At 36.9% G+C, this 15876-nt stretch overlaps 1 protein-coding gene across 2 annotated transcripts in view; it reads right to left on the reverse strand.

Annotated features, from left to right (window-relative positions):
- Positions 1–15256, reverse strand: part of CIT (citron rho-interacting serine/threonine kinase) — a 71176-nt gene extending 55920 nt beyond the window's left edge. For both annotated transcript variants that reach the window (XM_009699463.1, XM_009699462.1), the window contains exons 1-8: positions 15161–15256; positions 14276–14417; positions 12820–12995; positions 11378–11479; positions 11021–11163; positions 9990–10083; positions 8391–8594; positions 7023–7176 (exon numbers count right to left, since the gene is read on the reverse strand). In XM_009699463.1, coding sequence (XP_009697765.1) covers positions 7023–7176; positions 8391–8594; positions 9990–10083; positions 11021–11163; positions 11378–11479; positions 12820–12995; positions 14276–14417; positions 15161–15256 — 1111 coding nt within the window. The remainder of the gene's footprint in view (positions 1–7022; positions 7177–8390; positions 8595–9989; positions 10084–11020; positions 11164–11377; positions 11480–12819; positions 12996–14275; positions 14418–15160) is intronic.
- Between the last annotated feature and the right edge of the window lie 620 nt (positions 15257–15876).

Genomic DNA, 15876 nt, shown 5'->3' on the forward strand with positions numbered 1-15876 from the left:
GGTGTGTTTCAGGCTAGAGGTTTTTTTCAAACACGTACATTGAATCAAATCAAAGCACTAGGCTAAGAAAATCATTACTCTAATATAACTAAAAGTAATTCAATTCTGATTCATCTAGAAAATGTCTCCAACCTATCCAACACTACATGAGAATGTAGCCTGATTCTTTGCTAGTCAGCTAAGAGATATATCTACCCTTTAATACTAACAAGAATCTTCCCAGTATGGGCTTCTAATCAACAGCAAACTGGTCTTTCTCCTGGAAGATTATAATAAACTATAGCTACTAGAAGCTAATTGGTCTTTTGGAAATGAAGAAATATCAGTCAGATTTTATTGCTGTAAAAGAGCTTGCTAAAGATCTGGAACTCTTGTCGGGACACCACTGCAGTCTGGCTCTGATACAATCAGCTCTGAAGAGAGGTATAAATAGCAGGAATAACAACATATTTCTTACTATAATTTTTAAATTGGTACCACTTAACTTGTTAAGCAGTTGTTTAGTTTCAGCCGATTTTCTCGTGTTTGCTTCAGTTTAATTAACCAACACAACAAAAGAACAAGTTCTTCTCAATGATGTGCAGCACCCGAGCTACCTGCTGGCTTGGATACGTGTATGAAAGGAATGAATGTAAAAGCCTGCTGTGCAATTCATACCTCGTTAAATCACGTTTTCTAAGATTATTTTTTTTATTTATTTATTTCAGCACTCAGGCCCTCAACTCACTGCAAACCTACTAATCTCTTTTTTGCTCTGTAAAGGGGAGAGCTCTTCAGTCAGCAACTAGAACACAGCCCATTGTCACAAGCTGATGGAAGTGTAGTGTGCTAAAACCGTTACCATGGATCCAGTATAGATCTCCTGTAGCTGAAGGGCTGATGAGAATTGAAGAACCGGGAACAAACATTACAACCCCTGCAGTGCAGGCTCCCTGCTCCTCACTCTCTGCATGCTCGGAGTTTAACCCTACCTGCCTGCATTCGTGACAGATGCTGATGCTTATCTGACTGACACAGGCAGAATGAGTCACGGCTGGAGCTTGCTAGCTCCCTCTAGGTTGCCAAAGCCTTTCACAGCCCGCTTTTTAACTCTTCATTCTCTAGACAAACGTAGGCTTAAACTACCCACCAGACCAGCATTAACAGCCAAATAAAAAAAAAAAAATTAAAAAAAAAAATAATCTGTCTGTATAAACTGCCAGACCACAACTACACACGCAGGCTTTGTTAGCAGCTCCTCAAGGAGCCATTCTGACGCTGCTCCCAAGCAGGGAAGTGAGAAGAAATTCCATGAAGCAGATAGGATGCTGCTCACGTACAGTAGTTCCAAGTACATTAGAATGAGATAAATGGGGAAAATATACAAATCAAATAGATTCTGTAGTAAGCAGTTTTACTCACTGGTTCCAGAACATTTAAATTTTCTGTCAATATAATGAATTTATTAATTTCTGCTTTTATTGGTTATAATATAAATTTAGATCCAATATAATGCTGCCATTTATGTACCATAAACATAATTTTGAAGTACAGATTGTTGATTAGGATCTGTATTTTTTTTTAAATTCACTTAATGTCAGGATAATGTCCAGCTACTCTTTCATATGCTCTTAATGATTAAAACCAGAAGCAACAGACAACAGTTTGTAAGTATATCATCTTTAATGTAAATATAACTCCAAAGTTACAGTTAATTCATAGCAGAGGAGTTTAAGTTCAGGAATTAATATTTTTTAGTTTAGGACCTCTGCTGAAAGAACTTTGCACACCCTCTTACAAGGGGTTGCTGTGGGGTTTTTAACATTGTCTTTGAAGACAGATACTGTCTATGAGGTAAAGTAAGAGAGAAAACAGCAAACTATTCACTTCGTCTGGGGAAGTCTAGAATCTTTCTTAAAGAGGTAGCAAAACCCAACATAGCTGCCTTTTTATAATGGTATAACAACCCTGTTGTATACTTCTTAGAGCTTAACAGATAACTTCATCTTTGAAAGAGAGATCTAGTGCCTTCCTTCTCACCAGAAATTAGCTAAGAAAATCTTAAGAGTCATCTTCAAGCCCTTGCAATGAAAGTCTTTCCTCTTGCCAATAATAAGAATTCCTAGTCAAACTACATGCATAAAAGAAAATATAATTTAAATATGCCTAAGATCAGCATGCACATAAAAAGATGAAAGCACTCAATAGGGGAACAATGGATGCAAAAAGATAAAACTGCATGCGAGACAGAACAAACCTTTGGGGCTGGCGGGAAACTAGTTTAAAGAGCATGATGTTTTACTCTACAGTTTCCTCTAATGTTTAATAAAGGATATGAATGAAGAAGAGAAATTGTGAAGACTAGATTAAAAAATAATAAAAAACCATTTGCTGTCAATTTTGCATTCGCTAAAAATCCATGACCAATAGTCCAAAAACTCTGTAACTTTGCAGTATAACCTTGTTACAATATTTGTATCAAGAAATAGTAGCAACCAAAAACAAAACTTAGGAAGAGTAGTCTCTCAACAAACACACCTCTAGATGCTAAGTAGTCCTGAACTGTCAACAGTGACTGAAAATAAGAAGCTGAACTTCTTCAGAAGTTTCAGGACAGTGGAGGAAAAACTCACTTAGGAGTAAGAGGGAATATCTTTAAGAAAAAGAAAAAGCTAGATCCACTCTGTCTGATTTTGTTAATTATTTGGTAGCTTCTTCATAGTCATTTATTCCTAAGACTAAGGAGTCTTTTGCCTGATGTCCAACATACCTACAGAATAAAGGGACTAGTCTTGTAAAAACAAGCTAAAACAGACAAGCAATTTTAGTCTCAAATGTGGGTCACATGGTGACATAATCTCTAGTTAAATTATTTCTTGCTTAAAATCAGGTGATTGTCACACAACTATAGTATTTTCAGAACAAGATGAAGATTGGTGAATGCAAATACTTTGTGCTTATCAGTCGCTTCTTTAAAGGGAAGAATCCTTTAGTAGAGGTCAAGACAAGCCTCTGAGAACTAAATGTTAAGACCATGCCATCACATCTGACAAGGTGAAAAATCTGCATTTTTCACGCTCACCCAAAAGGGAGGCAAAACTATTACTCAAAAAGACAGTAAACCTGATGCTTCTGCTCAAACTGGTTGGGTATAAAGACCTCTTTTTGTCTCTGGTGTGTTACAAATGAATGTACATGTTCTGTTTACCATTTAAAGTATCTTGTAGAGAACTGCATGTTTTAAAAAAGCCAATTCCTTGCCTAGATACCTCCCCACTTGTGGAAGGATGTAACCCTCTTCCATCTGTTCCAAAGAATGACTTTCAGAGGAAAAGGGGGTGTTGTAGGTTGCTAAGTTTAAAAAAAAAAAAAAAAAAAAAAAGAAAAAAAGAAACCAAACCCACCACACATACACTGCAGTACTTTAACCAGATTATCATTAAGATTAGATAAAATGTCTCTTATGGAAAGAAGCTTTTTTCTTTTAAACTGTGCACTAGTGTGTGTATTTATGACTAGTTCAAAGAACACTGCCTTAATTGGGTCTTTCCATTCTTTCAAAATATTTTCATGCAAATTTAGAAAAGAGATATTGCATTTCCCCTGGGACAGTGAAAGACTTAACTGAAATAGGGAATTTAAAGGAAATACAGACGTTTCTTAAGAATAAGAATGTGTCTTTTCTTAATCTACAAGGTGATCTATATATGCTTTCTGAGGTAAAGCATGCACACAGCCTTTTTAAGTAGGTTATGCATTACTCTTCCTCAGGCTTTAAGAGGCCTATTTGAGTACAGTGTTACGGAAGAAAATAGAAAGTCCAAGTGATGTAATTTAAGGATATTTTCTCTAAGACTACTTAAAAAAAAAAGCATTACACTAGTTCTAACCAATCTATACAATATTATCTTAATATCTTTACTGTTCTGTCGAGAAAATGATCCAACACATACAGTTCTGTTAACATACTGAATGACAGCTTTGGGTTCATAAGGATAAGGAAGAGTCTTGGACTTACGAACAATGAGATTTGGGTTCCTGCCTGTTTAATAGCAGAAGACAGGCTAAAAATTAGTCTTCAACACTTTCTCAAGTTCTCCTGTTTGCACAAGACATTAATTCTTTTCTTCTCATATATATAGTTTCCTCACACAAGTCCAAATATGCCATTCCATTTTCAAGACGTCTTGGACTGCAGTTACAAAGTAATTCTTAAAATGAAAGATTCTTTATGCTATACATCTATATCGCTTAGATGACAATAAAAGTCTTCTGACCATCTCTCAGCTAGCCTTCAGTAGGCAGATTTTTGGTTCCAAACTAAACAGCTGAGGCAATTTATGGATTTCAAATAAAAAAGGTGAGTAACAAAATCCCCAAATTATATAGAATGCAACTTTGTTGCTAATAACTCAAGTCATTCCCCCATTCTCTGCCTCTGATTTTAGATACTTATCAAGTACTCAAATAGTCCGGTTATCAACTTTCCAGTTAAAACCCTGATCATTTAGATGAAACACAGATAGAAATATGTTTATTCTAGGTAAATAAATTCCAAAATATTTTCAGAAAATTCTGTCAAGTAAATCAACACAATCTTTCAAAGTTTTGGGTTTTTTCCTTTTGATTTTGGGGGAGCGTGGCGGTGTCTGTTCTGGGTTGGTTCGGTGGGTTTTCTTAGAAGCTTCAGAAGTCATTAAAGAGCAGAAATCAACAAATACAGAAAGCGGAATCTATAAATATGTTTCAGTACAATACTCCAAGGAAGGGGAAAATTATCTGTTGAGATAGATTCAGTTAAACACGACCTTAGGTTTAATGGTTGGATTCTGTTTCTGTAACTTAAGAGCTGCTTCTACAGACACATGCTACTTGAACCCAAGGAAGTTGGGAACTTTTTGAGAGGCAACTATTTTTTGGGAAGGGGTTTACTGAAAAGTCAAGTGTTTCACAGGTTACCATAACAACAAAATGTAACACTGAAAAAACTTAATGACACATTCTTAACCAAAATCAGTGCATTAAGAATGGTTATCCTGGAGCCACCAGCATGATAATTTAAATACCTGCAAGGCAGTATTGAAATAGAGATAACATCATTGCTTTTATAGACTAGAGGAAACACTGACTGTGCTGACACAGAATTTATTTATCAATCATAGAATCATTTAGGTTGGAAAAGACCTTTAAGATTACCAAGTCTAATATTCCATATCCCCAAAATCTTTGACCAGATTAACTTGAGGGAGTGAGATTCTTTTAATCTAAATCCTGTGACCTCTTCCAACACTCACTAGTTTCCTAATTTTCTCAGGCTGCCATTGCTCCAGTTAAACACAACTATCAGCGGAGGTCAAGATAAGAAAGAAACCTTTAGCTTTTAGATAGCCCAGGTCAAACCTGACAAGAGTTTTGAACAGAATGACAGCGACACTGCCCTGAATAAAGCAGCAAATGGAGAACCACTGCAGAGAGCACAGCAATAGGTGATACATTGAATTTGCTACTAAAAGCAAGAAGACTGCTGTGTTTTGTGCTAGTTACAGTGGGGTTTTATGAAGTATGAGACATAACAACGAAGTCAGGGGTCAAAACTGCATGAATCGTCACAGTAGGTAGGTCCAGATATTATAGGGAATGATGCAATCTACTGGTCAGCTGCAGACAGAAATGGGATTTTTAAAATCCCAAATTATTATTTCAACATTATAACGACATCAGAGCCACTTACCAGCTTGTCCACCAGTATCACCATTCTCACGTGAAATGGCAAAACACTCGATTAACTTGTGCAGTTGTGTGAATACAGACACAATGCAGACACAGACAATTGCCAAGGAAACACCAGAACATATACTAATATGCCATTTTTTCCCAGATCTGAGATAACATAATAGAAATGCAATATAAAAATTTCAGAAACAGAAAGTGGTGGCTTAGGCAGGGCTCTGGGGAAAGAAAGCAAAGTGAGTTGAAGTCTGGGAAATGTATGCTAAAATGATGAAAAAGACTCAAAGGCTCAATAGCTCTCAAAGGGCAGAAACAATGGAATTTAACAGAACAGCAGCTGCACAAGTTCAAAATTAATGAATCAACAGAAAAGTGAGTAAACATTCTGTGGAGCTGACAGCTGAAGTGCTGAGATAGTCATCAAAAGTAGAAGTACTGGCTTAGCAATTTATCATCGAAAATGGAGCACAATCATTGCTCTTACAGCATATTTGACAAAGAATATAAGGCAGACATGTTCCTTGTCCAGATAATCTCACAGTCCAAATAATTTAAAATACTATCCAACACCAGTCAGGCACTTATACACAGATCATTGATGATCTGTGAAATACTTGCTTTTGCCATGGAGCTGGTGCCTCAGTACTTCCAAATACTAAATACTATTGCTTCCATAGTATTATAAACAATTTTCTGCATAGAAAATTATCTGCTTCACTGGTTTTATTCTTTTCCTAGTGGAACGAACAGATTTTTGACAAAAAAATTAGTCATGTATTAGCCACATTAACTTTGAGGAAAAATTCCAAAACCTTATGACCGCTGACATTTTATCACCTACAGGAGCTTAAAAAAAAAAAACACAACTTAAATCAAGTGGGATCACAAGCAATGAAAGAGAGAAAGCTGAAGATACAACAAAAAATAAAGAGATGAAGCCAAAATTAAGCAAACTGAGGTGGAAAAGGCCTGACAGAACATACTGATGCATTCTAATCTGAGGAAGGACATGCAAAGGACCATTTTGATTTTCCAGCCTAGTGCCTGCAGTAATACGGCAATTGCATCAGAAATTCATATAGAAGTGTATTAAACTTCATCTTACCTTACAATTTTCACCTGAAAGATGTTAACAAATCCTATCCAAAAACCAAAACAACTTGTTTTGTTAAAAACACCTGCTCCAGGGCACAGTTCTGTTTCATTAAGAAAAATTATTCAGATCAAACACACTTAAATACTCACATTGTACAAATTTTCATGTTGCCTAAAGACACAGGAATTGTTTATAAATACAGTATTATTCTACTTACAGTTACGGATATTATTCCAGTCAATTTTAGAAAAAAACGGATGGCAGCAGAGTCCCTCATAACCCAGCCTTTCCTTCTGCCCACAAAGCAGGCTCTGGATCAGATCAAGAAATTCACTACTAACTTTCACATCCTCTGGGAACTTCAGAAATCTCTGCATTAGAAAGAAAAGGATGTCTGCTTAGCAGGAAAACAGTCTCAGAACAGTAAGATTAAGTTTCATTATTCTGAGATATGTCAGGCACAAAGGATAAATATTTATACCATACAAATAAAAGTATTGTGCATTTTTTCCAAATAGGCTTTTATATGCATTTACTGCAGTAAAGTTAAGAACATAGGAACAACCATTCCCGATCAGACAAATGGTAGTCCAGATCACCATCTTATGTGGAACAATAGCCAATGGCATACGCAAATGGAAGAGTAAAACACACCTCCCCAGATAATTCTCCCAAACTTCCAAGACTTTGTGGCTTAGTATTTTCTGAACCAGGGATAATGTCTTTGTCATTGTCAGATCTCAATGGATTATTCTTCCATGAATTTTTGTAGACACTCCTTGAACACATATAAACATGTAGTAGCTGCAAACTTATGGCAAAGAGCTCCCCATCATGAGAATGTGCCATATGAAGTATCCTTTTTTGTTTGTAATGTACTTACTGCTGGCTACTTTTCATTTGATGCCCCTAATTCCCGTATTAGAGGACAAAATAAGCAACCATTCTTTGTTCACTTCCACTCAGCTACACAGGATTATTTTTTTAATTTTTCTTTCCTACTAACTCCTACCATTCTATGTGCTGCTTTTCGGACTGTTACTAAGAACTAAACTAACATTTGCATAGATTATAACATCAAGATACTGTTCTTAAGCCCACCACTGGGTAAAGTTGGGATAGTTTTCCCTTCATATGTACTGGTTTCAATTTATTTACACTAAATTTCACATGACGTTTTAATCATGCGGACACTCAATATCCTCAAGTCTTTCTGCAGCTCTTCATACCTAGTCCTTGCCTTTACTACCCAGAACACTTAGCAAGATTCAGAAACTTTATCAATCCACAATTCATCCTTTCAATCCCTTTCTAGATTATTTTGGAAATGCTGCAATTACAGTTGTCTAAGATGGACAGCTAAATCTTTTTTAATTCATGCACTGCAGATGGTTATTTTTAGACACTTGTTACAAAAAATAACGATATCTACAATATAGAGACATAAAGAACCAATAAGCCATAGATTCTAAATATTTTATGAACATGGCAAAGTAAGAGATGTCCATAAGCTTTTCTCAACTGTAAAAACATAGTCTTCAGTTACAGCCTTTTTACTCAAGAGCATGGAAGGAGGTCTCTCTACCTGGAAGTTCATGATGTTATTGAAAGTTTTTGTTGAAGTCCCTTCAGCAAACGGAGATCTTCCATAAATCATTTCATACGCAATGACTCCTAGGGACCACCAGTCACATTCTGGACCATAAGAAGCTTTGCCATCCCCATTCAACCCCGTTAGCATTTCTGGTGCCATGTAGTCAGGTGTGCCAACAGGTAGCTTGGCATTTACCTAGAAGAAAAGATACACCAGGTGAAATTACAGCACTTTCTATTCATTGTTATCTTGGTAATAAAGCAAATCTATTTTCTTTTTTTTTTTAAATGACACACAATGGATTTTAAGTAAATAATTTTAAGCGAGACTGTTAAGCAAAAAGTGCAAGGTTAAGGAAACTGCTGATATACAAACAGAAAGCAAGCTATTTGGTATAAAAAGAGTCAGATTGTCAGAACTAACTGTTACTAGAAAGTACAAACAGCTAAAGTAGAAAAGCAGCATTCTAAAAAGCATAGGATTACTAACAGCTAAAGTAGAAAAGCAGCATTCTAAAAAGCATAGGATTACTAAACACTGATGTTTTAAGCAGTATACATACCCTAGCACTACCGCTTCAACTAGTATTAAAAGGGACATCATAGCAAAAATTCCAAAAATAGTCAAATTTAGATAAAAATATTCCCTGCCCTCATTCCATTCTGTGTTATCCCTACCTTTTTACCTTGTATTCATGATCAGTAAAGTACTAGTATTTGAATTTCTGGAGTGCTTAGAAACGGTAATTCAGGAGTCAAAACTGCAATCATTTTTGCACTGAGTGGCATAAAGAATGAAACAAAACAGCAGGCAGACTTACATAAAACCTGAAGATGATGGAAAAGATAATGTGAAGAAAAAATTTAAAGAAAAATACAGTGCAGAAAAGCACTGAAAAGGGAAGAACGGGGAAAACAAAATATTAAGAGTCACAATACTAAAAAAATGCTATGAAAAAAAAAAATTGTAAACCAAGACAGGAATCCAGTATAGAACTTCATATTCTGGCTTAGATATATTTTAATTTCAAATTATTACTTGAAATTGTATGTAGTTACCTAAATTTACAAGCAACTTATTAAAAAATTCAACCAATTCACAGATTTGAATATAGTGCTTTCTGGTGAGTAAAGCCCCGAACACTGGAATGTGACTCATTTCAATCAAGAGCTCCCCAGTCTTCAAAACTATGCCACCTTAGTTACAACAAACACAATTTTCAGTCCAATTATGAACAATTATAAATCCACATGCTTCTTTAAACACAGCATTGAACAGTTGTAAGAATCCCCAGAAGTACGATTTTGTATTGCAGTGCAGCACCACGAGAAAGCAGACTTGCCTTTACCTTGCTTGTGTATCAAAATTTTAATAAGCAAATACGTATCTACTGAGAGCTGCAAAAGATACTTGAGCTCATGCTTGAAAAGCCAGTCATAAATGGAAAAATATCATTGTGAATAGACGTCATATTGGATAGGAAAGGAAGAAGAACCAGGTGTAATCAAGGAACAGATATAAAGTTAGTTTTCCATTTTTGACTGGACTATCCAAACAAGTCATAGACAAAGTTTAAATCCACATTATTACCATTTTGTTTACTGTCATTTTGGCAGCTGACCCAAAGTCCACCAGTTTAATGTGTCCCGTTCGGTCAATAAGAACATTCTCTGGTTTGATATCTCTGTAAGCAAGAAGAAAGCAATCAGTACCTTTCCATACCGTTCCCTACTGTCACATCTAGACAACTGGGTTCAACTACACTCAACTGTGCGCTCAGTTGCATAAAACCTTAACAAGCAGGAGTCCTATTTCCAACTGTTGTTCTGTTTCCAAGCAAATATGAAAGTAGTAAAGTTCCTCTTATTTCATGGAAAGTTAATAATTTTTGACAGAAGATGGAAAGAGAAGGTGGTTTTGCACCTTGACTACATTGTAATTGAGTTACAGTGAAGTATTATGTAGCTTTCTTCCCAAATTTCCTCACAACTTATTCTACACATCTTTCAAAGGCAGGCAGCTACCTTGCATTAGAAAGTCACAGCCTATGCTCTAAGTGCAACCACTACAGCTGCTTGGAACATAAAATACTTCATAACATTTTCAAAGTCTCAGAATAGAATAAATTTATTAAACACCAATATGATTTGAAAATGCATACACAGTAACAGCCTTCAAGCCTTGATACGATCTTTAGAAAACTCTGCGATGTTTAACTACTCCAATATCCTATACTGCCCTGTTCACCAATCAGCACAGAACAAGTTTTAACAGTTACACTAACTTCCCATACTATTTGGTGCTAGAAGCAACAATCTCTGGAAAATATTTTTATTTTTTATAGTGCAACTTTAAGGCTTCTTTTTACTAAGCCTCCAGAAAATACATGTAACAATCCTTTCTTGATACTAGTTTGAACTTTACATCAAAGTTAACGCCTTTAGCTACAATTATAGTTGGAGTCTGATTAATTTTCTAATCTTCTCTTCTGATACAGCATGTGAAATACTGTCTTGAAAGAGGACAGAATATAAAAAAACAAGAATGCATCATTCCAGAACAGTTTTTCTGGAATGATACTGACCAAATATCATGTGCAAAGCAAAGCAATCTTTACCTACCGGTGTACATAACCCATCTGATGGACACTGTGAATGGCTAAAACCAACTCTGCAAGATAAAATTGCACCATACTCTCATCCAGTTGGTCCTCATATCGGTTTAAGAGTGACAGTAAGTCCCCTCCAGGCTGATACTCCATAACCTACATAAAATTTTAAAGGAAAATATATAGTTCATGTATACAAAAGATATTTCATTCAACTCCCTCATATTACACTGGACACACATCAAACAGTGGCATGTAACGCAGGAAAATTTACAGAAGATGGGCACCTTTCAACCATCACACTGTTCTTCAACAAAACAATGGCAATAGTGTTCAACAGAGGAAAAAAGAAACAAAGACTAGGCATTACCAAGTAGAGATTTTTCTTGTCTTGAAATGCATATTGTAACTGTGGAATCCACGGACCGGTGCTCTGAGATAATATACTGCGTTCTTCCTCAAAAAATGACACCTACAAAAGGAAGTGTTCAGTTATGTCATGATGAAAATGTGTTAGAATACATTAGAATCCCCTAGTTTTACAAAGATTTGAGTCTGTGCCAAAAGTACACATCACAAAAAAATTACACTGAAAATATTAAATACTACTTCCTTGTGATGTGCACCTTTAAAAAAGTAATTTCACTCCTTTGTGTTTTCCATTCCCCTCCCACCTTCTGTTGTCTAGCTTGCTTTCAAATGAATAGTCCCTGCAGCAAAGGCCAGCTTCCCTTTCAAACTGGTAAAATATCTACCAGTCTGGAGCACCATCTTTGTTAACCTCATCTGGACTGGCCTTAATGAAATAAAACTAATGTCAAAAGAATCAGATGAGTAGAAAAGAAACTAGAGCAATTACGGCGGAGCATCTTACAGCTAATTCAGTAACAAATTCATTGTAAGGTATTGAAATACAAGGCTTTCTTGAAATCATCCTCTAGCAACTATTTAATTATTCAGATGTCCAGCCAGACAACAAGAAATTAATTTTATTACAGAGATCCTGCAAGTTCATTTACATCAACATTCCCTGCTGTCACTGACACACACTCAACAAGACTGAGCAAGTGTCATATTGAAGGTAGCATGATACTTTGCTTTCTTGTCAACCTATGCCATAGCAAGGGTAATTTTAGTTTATCTTCATTTCTGATAGCCACAAACAATGCTAAGGGATCTCAGGAGCAACCTAACTGCACCATATATTGAGAACAACTGATGCAGATATTGCTGTATAAATTCATGAGGTCTTTCATGGAGTATCTCTGTCCTACTTGTCATCTCATGACAGTGAAAGATTAACTTCTGTTTCTCACCAAACTATGATAACAACCTCCATTATCCCTTTTTTAAGTTTTCAAGTAACACATTTCTGAAGCTAGTGAGAGGCTCTCCGTAAAAATCCAGTCACCACAGTTTGCCTTCACACCCACTCTTGACATTCTACATCGCTCTTTAAAATAAAAAAACGTAATGAATACATTGCCTGAAAATTCAGGCCATCATCAAGCTGATCAATACTGATCCAGTATTTCCTTCATCTCTTTTTTCTTATCTTACAATTACATGGTAAGCTGTTTAAGACAAGGGCTATTTTTTGGTTTGGATGACACCTCACCCAATAGATTCATGGTCTATGACAATGGCTTTTAAACACAGCAAAACTACACACAAATATATTACTTCACTGAAAGGCAGAATGATCCTTCTCAAGATACACTTTTAACTTAATTCTAATAGTAGTGACAAAAAGGAAACGTTCGATAAACTGTAATTTATCATTCTACTGTCGTAACAGAAAAATATACATACATGCTCCTGCGCCAACAAGGACTCCTTGCTCATCACCTTCATAGCATATACATCACCAGTAACTTTCTCTCTTACTACTTTCACATCTGCAAAGTGACCACAGCCAACCACACTCTTTACTTCAAAATCCTTTACACTGGGTTGCAGTTCCTTTAATTCAGCTACAGTCTCCGCATCTATAAAAATAAAATACTTATTTTTACACTAGCCAAACGGCATTTCATAATAAACACAACATCAAAAATGGCGAATAAAAGAAACAAAAAATACCACATTTAATTCCAGACTCTCAAGAAATGTTAAAGTATTCCAGAATATGTTTCTTAAAAAACACAGTAGGAATAAGAACTAGAAAAAGACAGTATTAATGCACAGTTAAGACTGAAATATGGTACATACAAAAGAATCAGGAAATGTTAAGACAGTTCCCATAGCAACCATAATTCTGTCCCATTCATAACATCATAGGCTGATAGCCTCTTTTGCTTCTCATTTCTTTCCAGCCATCCTTTACCAACACAAAGCCTAATCTCTAAATATGAGGGCATAACCCAGCCAAGTTCTACGAGTCAAGTGGCAGGGTTTTCTCCTCTGCCTGTGGGAGGCACTAGTCCATTGTCTAACAAGTAACTGTAGACATTTATTTCAGATATTCAGTTCAAGTTTTCCATCGACTAGTTTCAACCAGCATGCACTGTGATAATCAATTGCTCACAGTAGATTGTTCTAAAAATTCTTCAGACTAGCAGAAAATTACTCTCCGCTAATAATATCTAGAAACTGTTGGACAGAACTATTATAGAGGGCATGATAAGTTACTTTTAACCAAATGGCTTTCTAGTATATCTTAATAGAAAACCTGATTAACCTTTTTTTTTCTTTTCCCCAAAAAGAATCTGAGCACATTATCAGCAAAATATTTACTCCATCAGAAATCATATTTCTGAAGCACAGAATTACTATTTACAAGTTACATATGCAAAATTCAGATGACACATGGAATCCAAAAGATTACTTCAAGCTTAAGGAGCCAAGGATTACCAAGTTCCTTCCCAGAATTATTTTTTTTTCTCATGTCTCTAGTCACTGTCCTGCTCTCAACTTCTGACATCTTTCTATTGTGCATACTTGCAGCTTTGCTGTATGCAGTACTCAGACACTTTTAAAGAAAGTGCCTCCTCAACTATAAATATAGCACAGACTAAAATGGATGCACATTCGAGTCACCGCACTTCAAAAGTCACTTGCATTTGACCTTTCTGGACCTGAACAAAGCCTTACCAAGACTGCCATGATCCCCTTTGCAATGTTGAGTCTTCCCACAAAAAGTCAGATGTTCAAAGTCCTGCGTTACAATCACTAATGAATCAAAGCAACTAAAGCATTATTTAAACATTCAGATTCTTAAGAACTGCCTTTTAAAATGACACCTGAAAATTAGTCTAAAGAAACTTACACTTCTTGACAAAATTGCCAACATGTTTAATTTTCATTAAAGCGGGGTTTCTGCATTCTTCAAAAAGAACGAATAAAGAGTCAAGGATGCCTTCCCGGGAGAGAGGAGACATCTGCTGTTGAGTCACAAAGAGTGGCTTCCCCTGGAAAAAAACAAGAAGCAACAGCAGATGGAGTCTCAGACAACAATGAAAAGCCTCAAATCAATAACATATGTATAGAGCAGATTATATATTATCCATTTAAAAATCATTACTTCAGAAATTAGATAAATGATACAGAAGTGTGAGGTAAATATACCAAATCATTCTATCTGTAATAGCTGTTACAGGTATTTTACTTTTAGACAAAGCAATCCTTTAAAGATTACTGAAGTTCAAATCACAGCTTTCTTCAAACTATCTACATCCTATTGGTGACTCTGATCTGACTGGCTTTTGTCTTGACATTGCACCATGTGGGTTTTTTCCTGGTACAAATAGTTTAAGCAATCAGTATCAGTATTACCGCTAGAACAAAAAGCTGATGAACCTCAGATGATCAAATAGTAGCTGGTTAAGTAAATCCATCTCATAACAAACCCTCAGCTACATGAAAAAAACTGTGGATTACAGGACACAGAATGCAATATTCCATCTTTATGTGGGAAAATCCACTCAGGCTAAAGTGTTAACAGATGTACATAAACACAAGACCAGCTACTATTCACTGAACTTTGTGCAAACTAGATACACGTTTTGAAGTTCAACTAGTTATCGTTAACCCCTTCTTTTATGCCATCCTCCAAAGAACCACACAGGCACACGAGCAAAACTCTATTTTGATATGCTGGGTATGGACACGGATGAAACCAAGATCAGCTAATCCCAGGCCCGAGGCTCTTCACCTGAAAGAGCAGATTTAGCCGAGAAATTCGGCTGGTGATGGGCTCCATCGGTCCTGCCTCTGCCGGATTTCGGGCACCACATTTAAACTTCAACATCTTTACAGATTATCTTGTGTAAGAGATCACCTGAAAAAGAAAACAGGGACTTTCAACAGAGGCATTTGGACGGCTGACTTTAAATAAAAAAAAAAGAGGGTGAGCAGCAGGTATAGCTTAAGCAACATTTATATTTCCTTGGAGACAAAATTTATTAAAATTAGCAAGTTTGAACGCATCCAGAGTGCCACGGCAATTAACGTGTTCTTGGGAAAGGCGAGGAGAGGGAAAGGCTGCAGACGGAAAACAAACCCTGACGGCACAGCGGAGTCTGTGGCTCGCAGAGCCGCTGCCCGCGACCAAGAGCCCGCGCTCCCACAGGCGCAGCTCTGCCCTCTCCTCAGCGCCGGCGACCAACCATCCCACAACCCCCCGCGCCACTCTCCTCACCCGCCGCCCCGCTTTACCGCCATCCAGGTTTGAACGAAGAGAAGGGCGTGCCCCGGCGAGCATCACTTCCGATGACGCGCGCCAAGCGCCCCCGCCTCAGCCAATCGCGAGACCGGCCTGGCGGAAGCGCAGCCGTCAGGAACCGCAGGCTCCCTAGAGGAGCAGCGGAGGGCTCTGGGAGCATGCGCTGTGTGTCACTCCCCCGAGCGGGGCGGGCGGCGGAGAGCGGT

The sequence above is a fragment of the Cariama cristata genome, unplaced genomic scaffold (genome assembly GCF_000690535.1).
Source record: "Cariama cristata isolate BGI_N322 unplaced genomic scaffold, ASM69053v1 scaffold6684, whole genome shotgun sequence".
Taxonomy (NCBI): domain Eukaryota; kingdom Metazoa; phylum Chordata; class Aves; order Cariamiformes; family Cariamidae; genus Cariama; species Cariama cristata.